This window comes from Piliocolobus tephrosceles, chromosome 8, assembly GCF_002776525.5.
Source record: "Piliocolobus tephrosceles isolate RC106 chromosome 8, ASM277652v3, whole genome shotgun sequence".
NCBI classification, from domain to species: Eukaryota; Metazoa; Chordata; class Mammalia; order Primates; family Cercopithecidae; genus Piliocolobus; species Piliocolobus tephrosceles.
In genome coordinates, this window is record NC_045441.1 from 9,015,382 (window position 1) to 9,034,098 (window position 18,717).

Sequence of the window (18,717 nt, forward strand, 5' to 3'; positions counted from 1 at the left end):
TCCCGCTAGTCGCTAGGGCGGGCCTCGAATGAGTGACGGGGAGGCGGTGCGGGAGTCGGAAGGGAATCTCCGGGCGGGGTGGGGCGGGCGCCGGGTTTCCCGCGGTCCAAGCTGGCGCGGGCGGAGAGAATCGCTCTTAAAGGGCCAGCGCACGCGCGTTCTTTTGTTCCGGGGCCTCAGGGCGGGGCAGGCCCAACTTTCGCCGTCTTCTTGTCTGCTCTCCAGGACGGCCATGATTTCCCAGTTCTTCATTCTGTCCTCCAAGGGGGACCCCCTCATCTACAAAGACTGTATCCTAGACCCTCGGGGCTGGGAAGGGGCGGAGGGACCGGGCGGGAGGGGCGCCCAGGGCCAGCCCGTGTCGCAGGATCCTTCACTGAGTCCTTCCACCCGCCAGTCCGCGGGGACAGTGGCGGCAGGGATGTGGCCGAGCTCTTCTACCGGAAGCTGACGGGACTGCCAGGAGACGAGTCCCCGGTTGTCATGGTAACCACTGGCGGGAGGCGCGTGAGGAGCGGGGTCCGGGTGGGCCGGGTGGGCGCCGGCTCCCTCCCAGGACTGGTTCCATGGTAGCTTCCACTTGGGGGGTGTATTTCTCCAAATAAAACTAACGAGAGGCCCGGCGCAGTGGCTCACGCCTGTAATCCCAATACTTTGGGAGGCCGAGGAGGGCGGATCACCTGAGGTCAGGAGTTCGAAACCAGCCTGACCAACATGGTGAAACTCCGCATCTACTAAAAATGCGAAAAAAAATTTAGCTGGGCGTGGTGGCGGGCGCCTGTAATCCCATCTACTCGGGAAGCTGAGGCAGGAGAGTCGCTTGAACCGAGGAGGCGGAGGTTGCAGTGAGCCGAGATCCGGACACCGCACCCAGCCTGGGAAATGGGGGTGGGGAAAAAAAAAAAACGTCCAGCAACACACCAGGCCCAGCTCCTTGCGTGACTCCATTATCAGCGACTCGAGGTAGTTACTGTTATTAACCCCGTTTCCACATTGGGAAGCTGGGCTCAGGGATCTGTCATGTATCTCCCAAAGTCACTGCTGACTAGTAAGAGGCATTGGGATCCAAGCTCAGGTTTCCTGGGTTCTGATCACTCCACCTCCCTTTTCCTAACGCCTCTTTTCCCTGCCTGTATTTCAGCATCATGATGGCCGTCATTTCATTCACATCAGACACAGTGGCCTGTATTTGGTGGTCACGACTTCAGAAAACATTTCTCCCTTCAGCCTCCTAGAACTGCTCTCCAGGTGAGGAGGGTTGGGCTGGGCACCTGCTAGCTGGCAGGGGTCTGAGAAGAGGAGGAAATACACGCTTCAAGTGTTTCCTCAGGTTGGCCACTCTTCTGGGCGATTACTGTGGCTCCCTGGGCGAGGGGACCATCTCCCGCAATGTGGCTCTGGTCTACGAACTCCTGGATGAAGTGCTGGTGAGAATCAATGATCCCCTTCTGTGGCCCCCGCCTAATTTCCCTGGAGATACATCTGCTCTTCTACTGTGGGATACTGTGGTTAGGAGGCCAAGTCTATTTTTTTTTCCTTTTAGAGATCATCTTGTTCTGTTGCCCAGGCTGGAGTGCAGTGGTGCAATTATAGCTCACTGCAGCCTGGAACTCCTGGCCTCAAGCTATCCTCCTGCCCCAGCCTCCTCCCCTGTGTTCAGCTAATTGTTTATTTTTTGTAGAGACGCGAGTCTCGCTGTGTTGCCCAGGCTGGTCTTGAACTCATGGTCTCAAACCATTCTCCTATGTCTCAGCCTTCCAAAGACCTGGGAGTACAAGAGTGAGCCACTATGCCTGGCCCCACGCCCCCTTTTTACGCCTTCCCTCCACTGACCACTCAGACTGTCCTTCCTTTACCACTAGGATTATGGCTATGTACAGACCACATCCACAGAGATGCTGAGGAATTTCATCCAGACGGAAGCTGTGGTCAGCAAGCCCTTCAGCCTCTTTGACCTCAGCAGCGTTGGCTTGGTCAGTAGAGGGAAAGAGGAGGGTGAGGAAGGAGAAGAGGGGTTGGCTGTGGTTGTCAGACCTGATGATTGATTGCTTTGGATGCTTTACAGTTTGGGGCTGAGACACAACAGAGCAAAGTGGCCCCCAGCAGTGCAGCCAGCCGCCCTGTCCTGTCCAGTCGCTCTGACCAGGTAAGGGAGGAATCCATGGGGTCAGACCCTCTGGTTTTGCTCTGGGACCCTGGAGTCCAAGATCTTAGGTTGGGCGCAGTGGCTCATGCCTGTAATCCTAGCACTTTGGGAGGCCGAGGTGGGTGGATCACCTGATGCCAGGAGTTCGAGAGCAGCCTGGCCAACATGGTAAAACCCCGTCTCTACTAAAAATGCAAAAAAAAAGAAAAAAAAAAGATCGGCCAGGCGCCGTAGCTCAAGCCTGTAATCCCAGTACTTTGGGAGGCCAATATGGGCAGATCATGAGGTCAGGAGATCGAGACCATCCTGGCTAACATGGTGAAACCCCATCTCTACTAAAAAATACAAAAAGCTAGCCGGGCGAGGTGGCGGGCGCCTGTAGTCCCAGCTACTCGGGAGGCTGAGGCAGGAGAATGGCGTAAACCCGGGAGGCAGAGCTTGCAGTGAGCTAGATCCGGCCACTGCACTCCAGCCCGGGCGACAGAGCGAGACTCTGTCTCAAAAAAAAAAAAAAAAAGATCTTGGCACATCTCCCACCTCCCCTAGATGTGGGTATCCCTTCCATCACCCATGTCCCCACCCTAGAGCTGTAGCTTTGACTGTCCTTTCCTTTCTCCCTGTCTGTCCATTTCAGAACATAGGCTATTCTGCTTCCAACCATCCAAATCCTCTCTCTTACTATTCTGCTTCCAACCATCCAAATCCTTTCTCTTTCTCAGAGCCAAAAGAATGAAGTTTTTTTGGATGTGGTCGAGAGATTGTCTGTACTGATAGCATCTAATGTAAGTTTGAGCTCCCAAACCTGGAGCTGAGGACAAATGGGACTTGAGAAACATGGTGGGGTGGTTAAGACTCCCAGCAACGGCCACACAGCGGCTCATGCTTGTAATCCCAGTACTTTGGGAGGCCAAGATGGAAGAATTACTTGGGGCCAGGAGTTTGAAACCAGCCTGGGCAACATAGCCAGACCCCGTCTCTACAAAAAATACAAATAAACAAGTTACCCAGGCATGGTGGTGTACACCTGCTGTCCCAGCTACTTTGGAAGCTAATGCAGGAAGATCACTTAAGCCTAGAAGGTTCAGGCTGCAGTGAGCCGAGATTGAGCCACTGCACTCTAGCCTGGGTGACAGAGCAAGACCCTATCTCTTTAAAAAAACAAAACAAAAAAAAAGGCAGGGCACGGTGGCTCATGCCTGTAATCCTAGTACTTTGGCAGGCCGAGGTGGGTGGATCACTTAAGGTTAGGAGTTTGAGACTAGCCTGGCCAACATGGTGAAACTCCATCTCTACTAAAAATACAAAAATTAGCCACGCATGGTGGCAGACATCTGTAATCCCAGCTACTTGTGAGGCTGAGGCAGGAGACTCTCTTGACCCTGGGAGGTGGAGGTTGCAGTGAGCCGAGATCACACCGCTGCCAGCCTGGGCGACAGAGCGAGACTCTGTCTTCAAAAAAAAAAAAAAAAAAACTCTAACCTTGATCCCCCTGCCTCTCAGGGCTCCCTGCTGAAGGTGGATGTGCAGGGAGAGATTCGGCTCAAGAGTTTCCTTCCCAGCGGCTCTGGTAAGGCCTCTGCAGGCGAGACCCAGGGTTGGGGTTAGGGCAGGTTCCTTGGTGTCTTAAACCGTGGAATTTGCTGAGCTCCCCTGATGTTGTCTTCTCCAACAGAGATGCGCATTGGCTTGACGGAAGAGTTTTGTGTGGGGAAGTCAGAGCTGAGAGGTGAGGAGAAAGTGGGTCTTTCTCCCCTTGGAGTAGGTCATTGCTGGAGAGTTCATGGAGAGAAGTCAGAGATGGAGCCTCCCCCCTTCTTGCTTCTTCCCCAAAACATGGGTCAGGAGAGAAGTCTCTTTTTTTCCAGGTTATGGGCCAGGAATCCGGGTCGATGAAGTCTCGTTTCACAGCTCTGTGAATCTGGACGAGTTTGAGTCTCATCGAATCCTCCGCTTGCAACCACCTCAGGGCGAGGTCAGGGTTGGGGTGGCCTCATAAATTCCATCCACCATGGGGAAGGGGGCAGTGGGGGCATGAGACCAAACTAACCTTGTTGCTCTCTGGTCTCTCAGCTGACTGTGATGCGGTACCAACTCTCCGATGACCTCCCCTCACCGCTCCCCTTCCGGCTCTTCCCCTCTGTGCAGTGGGACCGAGGCTCAGGCCGGTGAGACCATTTCCTGGGTTCTAGAACTACCTTGGAACCCAAGCCAAGACCTGTATGTTCCCAAGACTCCCTGCAGAGTGGGGGTGGTGGTAGTGGTGATGGAGTGCAAATTGGAAAAAGGCTTGGGCTGGGCGTGGTGGCTCACACCTGTAATCCTAGCACTTTGGGAGGCTGAGGCGGGAGGATCACTTGAGCCCAGGAGCTCCAGACCAGCTTGGGCAACATAGCGAGACCCTGTCACTCTGAGAAAAAAAGGGAAAAAGCTTTGGCTAATGGAGTTGGGCTGGACTTCAGCCCTTTTCTCTCTTGGGGGTACAGCCCATACCCACACAGCCCCGCATGGAGGCCCCTAGTGAGGAATGGTGAGATGCCAGTAGGCGATGGCCTGAGTCATGGTGTTTTACCCTCTCATCCAGGCTCCAGGTTTATCTGAAGTTGCGATGCGACCTGCCCTCAAAGAGGTAAGAGTGAGGCTGGTGCCTGGCCGAGTTCAGCTCTGTGGGACAGGAAACAGGGCCAGGGCATCTGCTACTTCTCCCTTCAGATGCAGCTGCCAGCCTCAGAATCCAGTTAAGGTAGAGGCTGTAGCATTTGGGAAGGTGGGGGACACCTGTGCTGAAATCCTGTTGTGACATTGAAGAGGAACAGGACAAGGGACCATGCCTTCCTGGGGCTGACTTTGTTCCTGTCTCCTCTGTAGCCAAGCCCTCAATGTCAGGCTGCACCTCCCCCTGCCTCGAGGGGTGGTCAGGTGAGTGTGTGCACCCACCACGGGGAGATTCCTGGGGAGAGACTGAGCTCAGCACGACGGGCCTGCCCCAAGAAGGCTCCAAGCCCAGCACCTTCCCTCTCCAAACTCCAGCCTGTCTCAGGAGCTGAGCAGCCCAGAGCAGAAGGCTGAGCTGGCGGAGGGAGCCCTTCGCTGGGACCTGCCTCGGGTGCAAGGAGGCTCTCAACTCTCGGGCCTTTTCCAGGTATTCGCCGTGGACCCCCAGCCCCTCTCCTCCCACCGTCATTTAACGGCCACCCCACCCTCCCGAAGCAGTGCTGCCTCGTCCACCCAGCGTGCTCAGCTTTCTGCCCTCTTTCCTCCCCCTGCCTCTGCCCCTCACAGATGGACGTCCCAGGGCCCCCAGGACCTCCCAGCCATGGGCTCTCTACCTCGGCCCCTCCTCTGGGTCTGGGCCCCGCCAGTCTCTCCTTTGAGCTTCCCCGGCACACGTGCTCCGGCCTCCAGGTTCGATTCCTCAGGCTGGCCTTCAGGCCATGTGGTAATGCCAACCCCCACAAGTGGGTGCGACACCTAAGCCACAGCGATGCCTACGTCATTCGGATCTGAGGCTCCCCAAATGAGGACATGGCAGCCAAGGCGGCAGTTTGTCCCACAGAAGGACAGTCTTTTTCTTTTCCAGCCTCCTGGTCTTGGGACTCTCAATCTGGGCAGGAAGAGTCCTCAGTCCCAAGAGACCAGGAGCGGGCAGTGGGCCCAGCCTTTCTGTGGTATCTGATGCAGGAAGGACTGCAGTGGATCGGAACTTACAAACCAAACTTTTATTCTGAGGAACTGACTGTACAATATCTAAAAAGAAAGTGACATGAAGGAAGCAATCTACAACCTCCTTCCGTTTAGTATGCATGCACGTGTGTACATGTCTGCATGTGTGGGAATCCGGGGGCTGGCAGGTGGAGCATCACGGAGCAGGCTGAGGGGAGCCAGAGTTGGGGGGCTGGGAGCCATTCGCTTTTGGAGTCCCTGGAGCTGGAGGGGGACTGTCCCCAGCTTCCTGCTTCCCCCCGCAGAGGGCACTGCTGCTGAGTGGGGAGGGGGACGATGCTGGTGGAGGAACTGGAGAAGGATGGGAAACGGGGCCTCCTTTGCCCTCCCCTGTTGGGGGAAGTGAGACCACGATATACTTCTGGACACTCCCGGGACCAGAGGGAGCAGTGCTGGGGGGTGCGGTGGTGGCGGTGGAGACCAGCTTGACGATGGGCTGCACACTGGGGACGGTGGTGGTGACAGGCGAGGTGGTGGTAGAACCTGAGCCAGGGGCCGAGGTGCTGAGGGACAGGACCTGGATAGAAAGGAAAAGCGGGTCCGCTTGCCCTGTGCCCTCCCTGCCCCTCAGAGGCCTGGCAGGGAGCACTTCACTTGCTCCCTGCCTGAACAAGTTGTTCCTGTAGTTGACCCCGTAGACAGCTATGGCTGGAGACCTTGCTCATGCAGGGCAGCTACTGCCCTGCAGGACCATGGTGGGTGCCTCTTTCAGCTCCTGACTTTGGGCCCAGAGAGGACTGTGCTCTACTCCTGGGCCTCCCCAGGGTGCTCTGAGGCAACCTGGGCCGTCCGGATGCTCCCTGTCCCACACAGCTCTGCATACCTGCTGGGTGGATGGGGCGCTGGAGGACGACGACATTACAATAAACTTGGTTGGAGGAGGGGAAGGCTGTGGTGGGGCAGCTGCTCGTGCAGACACCAGTGTCTGGACAGGAAGTGCGATGGAGCCAGGAACCTTCAGCAAGCCAGGGGTGCGAGGGCCAGGCTGCGGGGCCTGCGAGAGGGTCAGCGTGGGCCGGGGCTGTGGGGAGAAGAGGAAAGGGGACGTGGCAGCATCTACTAAGAAGAGTCTGAAGGGAGAGGCCTGGGCTCCCCTTGCTCTTCCTCAGTGGCTCTCACTGGGGCTGGGGCATCCTCACTCAGGGCCTGGTTGCCCTGAGACTGCTGACTCGGGGCCCACGTGGCTGTGTGAATGCCCATCCCACACTGGGGTCCTCCTCTGCTTCCTATTCCTCCTCCCCACGCGGCCACAGACCTGTGTGATGGTCAGAGTGGTCCTGTTGACCTGCTGAGCCTGCAGAGCAGCCTGGGCCCGAGCCTTGACCACATGGGAGCAGAGGAGAGGCCCAAGGGACCCGAATTCTGCCCGGTAGGCATCCTGATTGTCAGGCGGTGGGCGCAGCTTTGCCAGAACAGGGGCACAGTGTTTCTGCGGACAGAAAAACCAGGTAGAGGGAGGGCTGGTGACACTCTGAGAAGAGCCTTGGGAATGCAATAAAAAAGGACATTCCTTATCATCTCAGTGCCTCTGATGGAGGCTAAACTATGCTGAGCTGTTAGTGTGTATACAGAACACTGTGGGCTTTCTCAAAACAAAAGATGGGCATGGGGCCAGGTGTGGCATCTCACGCCTGTATCCCAGCACTTGGGAGGCTGAGGCGGGCGGATCACTTGTGCTCAAGAGTGTGAGACTAGCCTGGCTCGAATGGAGAAACCTTGTCTCCACTAAAAATACAAAAACTAGCCAGGCATGGTGGCACGCACCTATAGTCCCAGCTACCAGGGAGGCTGAGGTACTAGAATGCTTGAACCCAGGTGGTGGAGGTTGAAGTGAGCAGAGGTTGCATCACTGCACTCCAGCTTGGGTGACAGAGTGAGACTCAGAAGAAAAAAAAAGAATGGCTGGGCGTGGTGGTTCATGCCTGTAATCCCAGCACTTTGGGAGACTGAGGCTGGCAGACCACCTGAAGTCAGGAGTTCGAGACCAGCCTGGCCAACATGATGAAACCCTGTCTCTACTAAAAATACAAAAAATTAGCCAGGCATGGTGGCACATGCCTGTGGTCCCAGCTACTCGGGAGGCTGAGGCACAAGAATCGCTTGAACCTGAGAGGCAGAGGTTGCAGTGAGCCTGAGATCGTGCCACTGCACTCCAGCCTGGGTTACAGGGTGAGACTCCCATCTCAAAAAAGAGAAAAAAAAAATGAAAACATGGGCACTAACATGTGAATGAACTTGCTAAATACTGTGGCAGAACAGTTAATCAAGAGGGCATTTGCCTTGTACAGAGAAGACCACACAGTAACACAGGAGCATTGGGGAAGGATGGTCCAAATGCCAAAGGCTGAGCATGTGAGCCCTTCTTTCTTTTTGGGGGAGTGGTGGTCTCCCTCTGTAACCCGGGCTGGAGTGCAGTGGCACGATCATAGCTCACTGCAGCCTTGAACTCCTGGGTTCAAGCAATGCTCCCACCTTGGCCTCTCTAGTAGTTGGGACCACAGGCACACGTCGCCACTCCCAGCTTTTTGTTTTTTGTAGGCGGGGTCTCGCTACATTGCCCAGGCTGGCCTCACTCCTAGGCTCCCAGAGTCCTGGGATTACAGGCAGAAGCTGTCACGCCCAGCCCCCTTATTTCTTTTTTTTCTTTTTTTTGGAGATGCAGTCTTGCGCTGTCGCCCAGGCTAAAGTGTAGTGGCGCGATCTCCGCTCCGCCCCCCAGGTTCATGCCATTCTCCTGTCTCAGCCTCCTGAGTAGCTAGGAAAAGAGGCACCCACCACCTCGCCCAGCTAATTTTTTGTATTTTTAGTAGAGACGGGGTTTCACCGTGTTAGCCAGGATGGTCTCGAACTCCTGACCTCGTGATCCGCCCGCCTCTGCCTCCCAAAGTGCTGGGATTATAGGCATGAGCCACCATGCCCAGCCAGACCCCTTATTTTTTACTCAGCCTGAGTCTCAGTCTTTCCATCTGAAAAATAGTATCAGACTCTGCAGTATGTTCTGAAAACAGGAGGCAAAGAAGGGAGTAGGTGAATACAATACACCATATGCTTGCTAAACGCCACCTGTCTCTCGGGGGGGTCGGGGGCGCAGATGCAAGGACGGGCTTCGGTTACCAGCAGAAGGCTCTGCACGTGGTCTGCTCCAATCCGGTCAATGTTGCTCAACACAGGGCCATCCAGAACACTGCGGATCCGCTCCCCTTCCTGCTGCAGCCGGGGCAGAATCAGAGTCTTGATAACCTGTTGGAAGGGAAAGGGAGAAGCCAAAGCCAGAGGGTCACCAGGGTCTCCCAGATGGGGGCACAGTGCCCTCTATAACCTCATGACTGCGTCCCCTCCCCCATTTCTTCCTCCCAGAGGCCTAACATCGTGTCCCAGCTCAGCCAAGCCTGCGATGGAGCCATAACGAGTCGTCCAGGGCGTCTTCTCGTCCACCCAGCTCTGTAAGGGGAAGGAAATAAACTAAGATGAAGGGGTCTAAAAGGATGATTGATAGGGACCCATGTCTTTCATAGACACTTTCCTTGTAAATCATTAAGACATGACAGTGAGGCCAGGCGCCGGTGGCTCACACCTGTAATCCCAGTACTTTGGGAGGCTGAGGCAGGCGGATCACCTGAGGTCAGGAGTTCGACACCAGCCTAGTCAACATGGTGAAACCCTGTCCCTACTAAAAACACAAAAATTAGCCAGTTGTGGCCAGGCGCAGTGGCTCACACCTGTAATCCTGGCACTTTGGGAGGCCGAGGCAGGCAGATCACCTGAGGTCGGGAGTTCTAGACCAGCCTGACCAACATGGAGAAACCCCGTCTCTACTAAAAATACAAAATTAGCTGGGTGTGGTGGCACATGCCTGTAATCCCAGCTACTCAGGAGGCTGAGGCAAGAGAATCGTTGGAACCCAGGAGGTGGAGGTTGCAGTGAGCCGAGATCAGATCATTGCACTCCAGCCTGGACAACAAGAGCAAAACTCCGTCTCAAAAAATAAATAAATAAATTAGCCAGTTATGGCTGCAGGCACCTGTAATCCCAAGTACTCAGGAGGCTGAGGCAGGAGAATTGCTTGAACCCAGGAGGCAGAGGGTGCCGTGAGCAGAGATCGCACCACTGCACTCCAGCCTGGGCAAGAGTGAGACTCCATCTCAAAAAAAAAAAAGGCATTACAGACAAGCCTGAAGACCCTTAGACCCCCACAAGTTCCAGTCCCTCTTCTCTCTGCCCTTGTTTCCAGTGTGACTTCCCCCAACCAGAGGTGGCCAGTGATGAAACAAATGGTGCTCAAGTTTCCCTGGCTCACCTTGGTGAAGGTCTTGGTGATCCGGGACTGGATGTTGTTAGTGGTTGTGCTAAAATGCTTGCAGATCTGGGCCACCAGGCGGGCAGCAAAGTCTCGGAGTGCCCAGTGATTGTCCACATCTGGTCGCAGGCACAGCTGTCTGCTCACGATGCAGGTCATCACAGCCGGAATCAGCTCATGGACCTGAGGGAGAAGGGCGGGGCAGCTCATTCTGGTTTTGTTTGTTTGAGACAGTCTCACTGTGTCACCCAGGCTGGTGTGCAGGGGCACAATCATGGCTCACTGCAGCTTCAATCATCCAGGCTCAAGCAATCCTCCCATCTCAGCTTCCCAGGTAGCTGGGACCACAGGCATGCACCACCATGCCTGGCTAATTTTGTTTTTGTTATTTTTTTTTGTAGAAACAGTAGTCCTACTACTATCCTCAGGCTGTCCTCAAACTCCTGAGCTCAAGCGATCCTCCCACCTCGGCCTCCAAAGTTGCTGGGATTCCAAGTGTGAGCCACCGCTGACCACTGACTTCCTGTTGGTGGCAGCAGGGTCCCTAGTCCCTGGAAGGGAAGGTGGGTGGGACCACTCACGTATTTTTCTAGATAGAGCGTGGGGTTGTCCATCAGCGCCTTCACCATACGCATCAGGTAGATGAGTAGGGCCAGGTTGTTCTGAACCACATTCACACGGACCTGCGGGAGGGAGGAGTGCTGGGCATGGGGCAGGGAGACCCTCACAGGAGCTTCCGCTGCCGTCCCTGCACGGTGGAACCTCATGCTCTCACCCCCTCCGAGATGAAGGTACTGAACCGTGGCAGCATCTGATACAGCCCGGGGTCCGTGGCAATGCTTTGCAGTGCTTCCTGTGGGAGGAGGGAAGCCAGTCAGGTGGGGGTAGGATGTGGGGAACAATTCATAGGACCCCCAGGACGAGGAGTCTCAGGGCCAGGGCAGGCTGGTGGGGCCCTCACCGCCCTCTTGGCCTCGCAGGAGCCCACACAGGCCTCGGTGATCTCCTTGTAGTAGAGCTGCTGCTCCACAGACAACTCATGGATGCTCCGCGGCTTCAGTCGCAAGGGGGCCCCCTCCAGCAAGGGCGGTGCCTTCTTCTCTTTCCCTGTGTGATTGGAGAGGTGGGTCTGACAAAGAAAGCTCCAGAAAAAAGACTCAGGAGACCTGGCTTCTTCTTAGGCTTCCCCATCCTTTCTGGGGCTCTCTGGCCCTGACCTCAGCCACTTCACACATGGCCACATGGAGGCTTGGCATGGTGGTTCACACCTGTAATCCCAGCACTTTGGGAGGCCAAGGCGGGTGGATCACATGAGGGTGAGTTTGAGACCAGCCTGGCCTACATAGCAAAAATCTCTACTAAAAAAAACTACAAAAATTAGTTGGGCGTGGTGGTGGGCACCTGTAATCCCAGCTACTCAGGAGGCTGAGGCAGGAGAATCGCTTGAACCCAGGAGGTAGAGGCTGCAGTGAGCTGAGATTGTGCCACTACACTCCGGCCTGGGTGACAGAGTGAAACTCTGTCTCAAAAACAAAAAAGGAGCCGGGCGTGGTAGCTCAAGCCTGTAATCCCAGCACTTTGGGAGGCCGAGACAGGTGGATCACGAGGTCAGGAGATTGAGACCATCCTGGCTAACACGGTGAAACCCCGTCTCTACTAAAAAATACAAAAAAACTAGCTGGGCAAGGTGGCGGGTGCCTGTAGTCCCAGCTACTCAGGAGGCTGAGGCAGGAGAATGGCCTAAACATGGGAGGCGGAGCTTGCAGTGAGCTGAGATCCAGCCATTGTACCCCTGCCCGGGCGCCAGGGCGAGCCTCCCTCACTCCGTCACAAAAAAAAAAAAGAGGAAACAAAACAAATGGCCACGTGGCTTTGGGCAAGAGTCCAGAGAGGCCTGGCCTAGGACTGACCTTTGCCGTCGGCTGCGGTGGCCCCTTGACCTTTGCCCTTCAGGGGTCCGTCTTCCTCTTGGCCTGGCTTGGCTGACTTCAGGGGTTCTGTGGCTTCGGCCTTCTGTTGCTCTTTGGGAGCTGGTGGGAAAGCAGGCACAGCAGGAGGCGTGACGAGAGTAGCAGGAAAAGTAAAGAGAGGAGGCTGGATGTGGTGGCTCACGCCTGTAATCCCAGCACTTTGGGAGGCCAGGGCGGGTGGATCACCTCAGGTGAGAAGTTCGAGACCAGCCTGGCCAACATGGTGAAACCTCATCTCTTCTAAAATTACAAAAAAATAGCTGGGCGTGGTGGTGTGTGCCCGTAGCCCCAGCTACTCAGGAGGCTGAGACACAACAATCGCGTGAACCCAGGAGGCAGAGGTTGCAGTGAGCCGAGATTGTGCCACTGTACTCCAGCACTCCTGCACTCCAGCACTCCTGCACTCCAGCACAGGCAACAGAGTGAGACTCCATCTCAAAAAAAAAAGGAAAGGAGGGTGAAAGGGACCCAGAGACCCAGAGGGTGGGGCATGGAGGTTACCTGGGGGCGGGTTCTCGGGGATAGCTGGCTGGCAGCCCTCGATGCTCAGCCAATGAGCTGCAAGGAAGGCAGGTGTCAAGGTGAATTGCCGCGCATGGACACTGGGGAGTTGTTCCATGCTATCGAAGCATGTTTCCACTCCTGCTCCCCTGGCAACTCCCCAGGGATCTCACACTGAGCTTTTCTTCTATTGTGAGGCTACTCACACCCACACGCATCTGTCCTCTCCCTCCTCCCTGCCACCCTGCTTTCCCCTCCCCCAACCTTTGAGGCAGACGTCCAGGGGCACCCGGGGCAGAGGGGTATTGATGATGTCGCTCAGATCAACCTCCTTCTCCTCGTAGAAGTAAAGCTCCCGGCCCCCACCAGAGGCGAAGCGGAAAGGAATGAACTCCTGGGCGTGGAAGCCATAGAGTGGCTGTGGCAGAAGAGAGGGGCACGGGTGAGAAGGGAGCCGGAGGAGACCTGGCTGAAGGATGGCGCCTCACCCTGACCCCATCGCCCTGTCCCCATCACCCGCCCCCTGCCTGTCTCCCCAAATCACCTCGACATTCTTTAGCTTCAAGGCGTAGTCAATGTCACTGGTGGTAAGCTTCTGCCGCTTCCCCATGTGCATGAACTTCAAGGCATCCTGGGGTGGGTGACAGAATAGACATCAGCCCAAAATCCTAAGGACGGGGCCCCGGGCGACATCCTGGACCCAATGTGGAGCTGGACAGAAGGGCTGGGTCACCTGTGCGATTTCTTTGATGCGGTAGCTGACCTCATCCGTCAGCAGCTGGCAGGTCTCCTCCTGAATCTGGGCGATGCCCATGGATTCAGCCACCACCTTCATGGATTCCGAGGGCAGCACAGTGTTGCTAAGCTTCAGCTTCTTCTCCTCAGCCATTCTGGAGTCCCTCTTCTCCCTGGAAGGATGAAACCCCCGGTGGAGAGACGGAGACCCTGGTAGAGGAATGGGGCAGGCAGAAGAAAAAGAAATGTGAGGCCAGGTGCGGTGGCTCAAGCCTGTAATCCCAGCACTTTGGGAGGCCGAGACAGGCGGATCACAAGGTCAGGAGATCGAGACCATCCTGGCTAACATGGTAAAACCCCGTCTCTACTAAAAATAACAAAAAATTAGCCAAGTGTGGTGGCGGGCGCCTACAGTCCCAGCTACTCGGAAGGCTGAGGCAGGAGAATGGCATGAACCCGGGAGGCGGAGTTTGCAGTAAGCTGAGATCCGGCCACTGCACTCCAGCCTGGGCGACAGAGCGATACTCCGTCTCAAAAAAAAAAAAAAAGAAATGTGAGACACGGGGAGGGGGCCAATAAAGGGAGGACAGTGGGGAGGGGGGAGGAACTCAGGGTGTCTTCTGTCCATCCCCACATGAGTCAGCCCTGAGGTATAACAGAGAAAGATAGAAATCTGGGCTGGTGCCAGGTGCCGTGGCCCACACCTGTAATCCCACCAGCACTTTGGGAGGCCAAGGCGGGCGGATCACTTGAGGTCAGGAATTCAAGACCAGCCTGGCCGACATGGAGAAACCCCATCACTACTAAAAATACAAAAATTACCAGGGCGTGGTAGTGCACACCTGTAATCCTAGCTACTAGAGAGGCTAAGGCAGGAGAATCACTTGAACCCAGAGGGCAGAGATTGCAGTGAACCAAGATCATGCCACTGCACTCCAGCCAGGGTGACTCCGTCTCAAAAAAAAAAAAAAACTCTGGACTGGGCCTAGTGGCTCATGCCTGTAATTCCAACACTTTGGGAGCCCGAGGTAGAAGGATCACTTGAGCCCAGTAGTTCACAACCAGCCTGGACAACACAGCAAGACCCCATCTGTACAAAAAATACAAAAATTAGTTGGGTATGCAGGCACACGGCTATAGTTCTAGCTACTTAGGAGGCAGACATAGGAAGACTGATAGAGCCCAGGAACTCCCAGGCTCAAGCAATCCTCACACCTCAGCCTCCCAAGTAGCTGTGACTATAGGTGTGTACCACTGTGCACAGCCAATTTTTTGCGGGGGCAGAGACAGAGTCTCACTATGTTGCCCAGTCTGGTCTTGAATTGCTGGGTTCACACAATCCTCCTGCTTCGGCCTCCCAAAGTGTTGGAATTACAGCCCTGAGCCAGCAGGCCCAGCCCAGATTTCTGTCTTTTTCTGTTACACCTCAGGGCTTCAATCCCAGCATTTTGAAGTCTTGGGCTCAAGCAATCCTCCAGCGTTGGCCTCCCAGACTGTTGGAATTAAAGGCGTGAGTCGAACTACCTGGCCCAGGCTCAGCTTTCCTTATCTTCACAGTAATGCCATCCATCCAGACACTTGTTCTTTATCTGAGCCTTCACAACAAATCCACCAGGTAGGCCAGGTGTGGTGGCTCACGCCTGTAATCCCAGCACTTTGGGAGGCCAAAGTGGGTGGATCACTTGAGGTCAAGAGTTTGAGACCAGCCTGAGCAACATGGTAAACCCGTCTCTACTAAAAATAGAAAAATTAGCTGGGCATAGTGGCGTGTGCCTGTAATCCCAGCTACTTGGGAGGCTAAGGCAGGAGAATCACTTGAACCTGGAGGGTAGATGTTGCAGTGAGTTGAGATTGTCCAGCCTTGGCGACAGAGAGACTCCATCTCAAAAAAAAAAGATTAAAAAAAAATCCAACTGGGCACGGTGGCTCACGCCTGTAATCCCAGCACTTTGGGAGGCCGAGAAGGGTGGATCATGAGGTCAAGAGATCGAGACCATCCTGGCCAACATGGTGAAATCCTATTTCTACTAAAAATACAAAAAATTAGCTGGGCATGGTGGCACACGCCTGTAGTACCAGCTACTCAGGAGGCTGAGGCAGGAGAATCGCTTGAACCTGGGAAGCGGAGGTTGCAGTGAGCCAAGATGGTGCCACTGCACTCCAGCCTGGCAACAGAGCGAGACTGTCTCAAAAATCAATCAATCAATGAATCCACCAGGTAGTCCAACCTGACTCCCCTGCTCCTACTGCTTGGCCCAGGTCACCATCATCTATCCACTGGGTAACTCCAAAAGCCTAACAATGTCTCCAGGTGTCTACCCTTGCCTCTCTCTACATCTATTCCTAATGTTGCAGCCAAAATGCTTCCGTCAAACTGTAAAGCAGATTGTCATTTCTTTGCTCAAACCCTCATAATGGCGCTCCACTTGCCATAGAGTAAAATCCAAAATCCTTATCATGGCCAGGTGCAGTGGTTCAGCTCATGCCTGTAATCTCTGCACTTTGGGAGGGTGAGGTGGGAAGACTGCTTAGGCTTAGAAATTCCTGACCAGCCTAGGCAACATAACAAAACCCTGTCTCAGGCCAGGCACAGTGGCTCACGCCTGTAATCCTAGCATTTTGGGAGACCAAGGCAGGCGGATCACTTGAGGTCAGGAGTTCAAGACCAGCCTGGCCAACCTGGTGAAACCCTATCTCTACTAAAAATACAAAAATTAGATGGGCGGGCACCTGTAATTGCAGCTAGTCGGGAGGCTGAGGCAGGAGAATCACTCGAACCAGGAGGCGGAGGTTGCAGTGAGCAAAGATCTGTGTCACTGCACTTCAGCCTGGGCGACAAAGCAAGACTCCTTCTCAAAAAAAAAAAAAGACAAAATCCTTATAATGTCCTACAAAGCCCTTCAAAATTTGCCTTCTCCCCATTATATCTCTGATTGTTCTTCCTTCCTTCTTCCACTTTGATCCAGACACATATTCCTTCTGGCTGCTCCTTAAACTTGCCAAGCATGCACTTGCTTAATAGCTTTTGCTCCATTCCCTCTGCCTGGAATGTTCTTCCCAAATGTCTAATTGGCTGCCTACCCTGACCACCCTATTTAACTCTGCACTCTGCCCTCAGAGTGGGGGCAGCCCCCTTCTTCTTTTCCGTAGCATTTAACATCTTCTGGGCCTGGCGCAGTGGCTCACGCCTGTAATCCCAACACTTTGGGAGGCTGAGGCAGGCAGATCATGAAGTCAAGAGATCGAGACCATCCTGGCCAACATGGTTAAACCCTGTATCTACTGAAAATACAAAAATTAGCCAGGCATGGTGGCGTGCGCCTGTAGTCCCAGACACTCGGGAGGCTGAGGCAGGAGAATCACTTGAACCTGGGAGGCAGAGGTTGCAGTGAGCAGAGGTTGTACCACTGCACTCCAGCCTGGCAACAGAGCGAGATTCTGTCTCTGTCCACCATGTAAACAGGGCTCTTCTTTATTTATTTATTTTTTTTGAGATAGAATATCACTCTTGTTGTCCAGGCTGGAGTGCAATGGTGCGATCTTCGCTTGCTGCAACCTCCACCTCCCAGGTTCAAGCAATTCTCCTCCTGTCTCAGCCTCCCGAGTAGCTGGGATTACAGGCATGCACCACCACACCTGGCTAATTTTTGTATTTTTAGTAGAGCCGGGGTTTCACCATGTTGCTCAGGCTGGTCTTGAACTCCTGACCTCAGGTGATCCGCCCACCTTGGCCTCCCAAAGTGCTGGGATTACAGGCGTGAGTCACTGTGCCTGGCCGACAGAGCTCTTTATGATGTTCACTGATGTATTCTAGGAGCCCTGGGACATCATAAATATTTGTGAAGTAAATGAATTAGTTGTAAGGCTTAGAGATGTTGGTGCTCAGTAAATACTTGGTATCACTGTTATTAATAGGTCATAGGCCCAAGCTTTGAGCCTACACTGTAGCTAAAAGCAAAGTGGAGCCAGGTGCAGTGGCTCACGCCTGTAATTTGGGAGGCCAAGGCGGAAAGATCACCTGGGGTCAGGAGTTCGAGACCACCCTGGCCAACATGGTGAAACTTTGTTTGTCTTTTTGTAAAAACACAAAAATTAACCAGACATAGTGGTGGGCGCCTGTAGTCCCAGCTACTTGAGAGGCTGCGGTGGGAGAATCACTTGAACCCAGGAGGTGGAGGTTGCAGTGAACCGAGATCGTGCCACTGCACTCCAGCCTGGGCGACAGAGGGAGACTCCGTCTAAAAAAAAAAAAAAAAAAGCAAATTGGAGCCAAGAGAGGTAGCTCACCCCAGTAATCCCAGCACTTTGGGAGGCAGAGGTGGGGGGATCGTTTGAGGCCAGAAGTTTGAAACAGACTGGTCAACATGTGAGACCCCCATTTCTGCAAAAATTAAAAAATGAGACGGGCGTGGTGGGGTGAACCGGTCATCCCAGCTACTTAGGCGGCTGAGGCAGGAGGATCGCTTGAACTACTGAGGAGTTGGAGGCTGCAGTGAGCCAAGATGGTGCCACTGCACAACAGCCTGGACAACAGACGGGTACCCTGTCTCAAAAAAAAAAAAAAATAAGTGGCACACTTGGAGCTGGACATTAGGAAGATTAACATCAATACTGTTCAGGAGTAGCACAAGTAGGGTGGGGCCGTGCTGGAAGGATGGGAAGAGGGAGGCCGAAAAAGAAATTGGTTCTTTTCAAACCATCCCTGAGCTCTTTCCCCACTTTTATAAGTCTTATCTATAGGGAACACAATTATTCGAGACATACTCTGTGCCTGGCGCCGGGTTTACAAGAGGCGGTCTTGTCCCACTTCCCTGGCGAACTCCTACGAATCCTTCAATACCCGGCGGTACCCTCTGCCAGTAAAGGCTCATAAAACACGCTACAGTCACAGGATCTCCTCAGATCAGTGGAGGCTGCAGGAAGGCGTCCCAGGGGAGGGTTAACTTGAGCGAGATCCCAGTAGAGAAGCAGGTCGAAGATCCCCGGGCAGCGCGAAATGAGGCTCAGAGAGCCCACCCCATCTCCTGCAACATCTCTCCAATGCAGGCACACACACGGGGTCCCCACGAGCACAGACACACAACCAACCGTCCTCTTTCCAGTCCCCACAAGGGACCTTCAAAGGGTCTCCTCCCGGGTACCACTCAGACCCGCCCCCGCCAGCCGAGAGCGGGCAGCAGGAAAACTCTAGCCGCCGCCGAGACGCCGCTCACCCGGCGCTCGGCGCCATCTTGGCCCCGCCCCCTCCTGGAAGCAGGTCCTGGCAGAACCGAAGAGCAAGTCACTGCCCCTTCCACGTGCCAGAATAAGTCCTCTAGGCTTACAGAATGAAATTATATTTTAAAAAT

At 54.5% G+C, this 18,717-nt stretch overlaps 2 protein-coding genes across 2 annotated transcripts; one reads left to right on the plus strand and one right to left on the minus strand.

Moving 5' to 3' along the window:
* Positions 1-23: 23 nt before the first annotated feature.
* AP4M1 (adaptor related protein complex 4 subunit mu 1) lies at positions 24-5,947 on the plus strand. Its single transcript, XM_023197302.2, has 15 exons — positions 24-290; positions 398-486; positions 1,142-1,248; positions 1,331-1,427; positions 1,863-1,973; positions 2,066-2,146; positions 2,866-2,928; positions 3,647-3,713; positions 3,819-3,872; positions 4,012-4,118; positions 4,217-4,311; positions 4,728-4,772; positions 5,012-5,062; positions 5,174-5,285; positions 5,426-5,947. The coding sequence occupies exons 1-15, from the start codon at positions 29-31 to the stop codon at positions 5,648-5,650; spliced, it is 1,566 nt and encodes a 521-aa protein (XP_023053070.1). The 5' UTR covers positions 24-28; the 3' UTR covers positions 5,651-5,947.
* Positions 5,844-18,626, minus strand: TAF6 (TATA-box binding protein associated factor 6). The gene is made up of 15 exons (XM_023197301.1): positions 18,134-18,626; positions 13,368-13,579; positions 13,179-13,265; positions 12,899-13,052; positions 12,635-12,691; positions 12,074-12,193; positions 11,125-11,270; positions 10,939-11,016; positions 10,745-10,846; positions 10,164-10,346; positions 9,233-9,307; positions 8,981-9,106; positions 7,122-7,295; positions 6,690-6,887; positions 5,844-6,383 (listed from the first exon to the last, which is right to left on the minus strand). Exons 2-15 carry the CDS (start codon positions 13,521-13,523, stop codon positions 6,003-6,005), a joined length of 2,037 nt encoding a protein of 678 aa, XP_023053069.1. The 5' UTR covers positions 13,524-13,579; positions 18,134-18,626; the 3' UTR covers positions 5,844-6,002.
* Between the last annotated feature and the right edge of the window lie 91 nt (positions 18,627-18,717).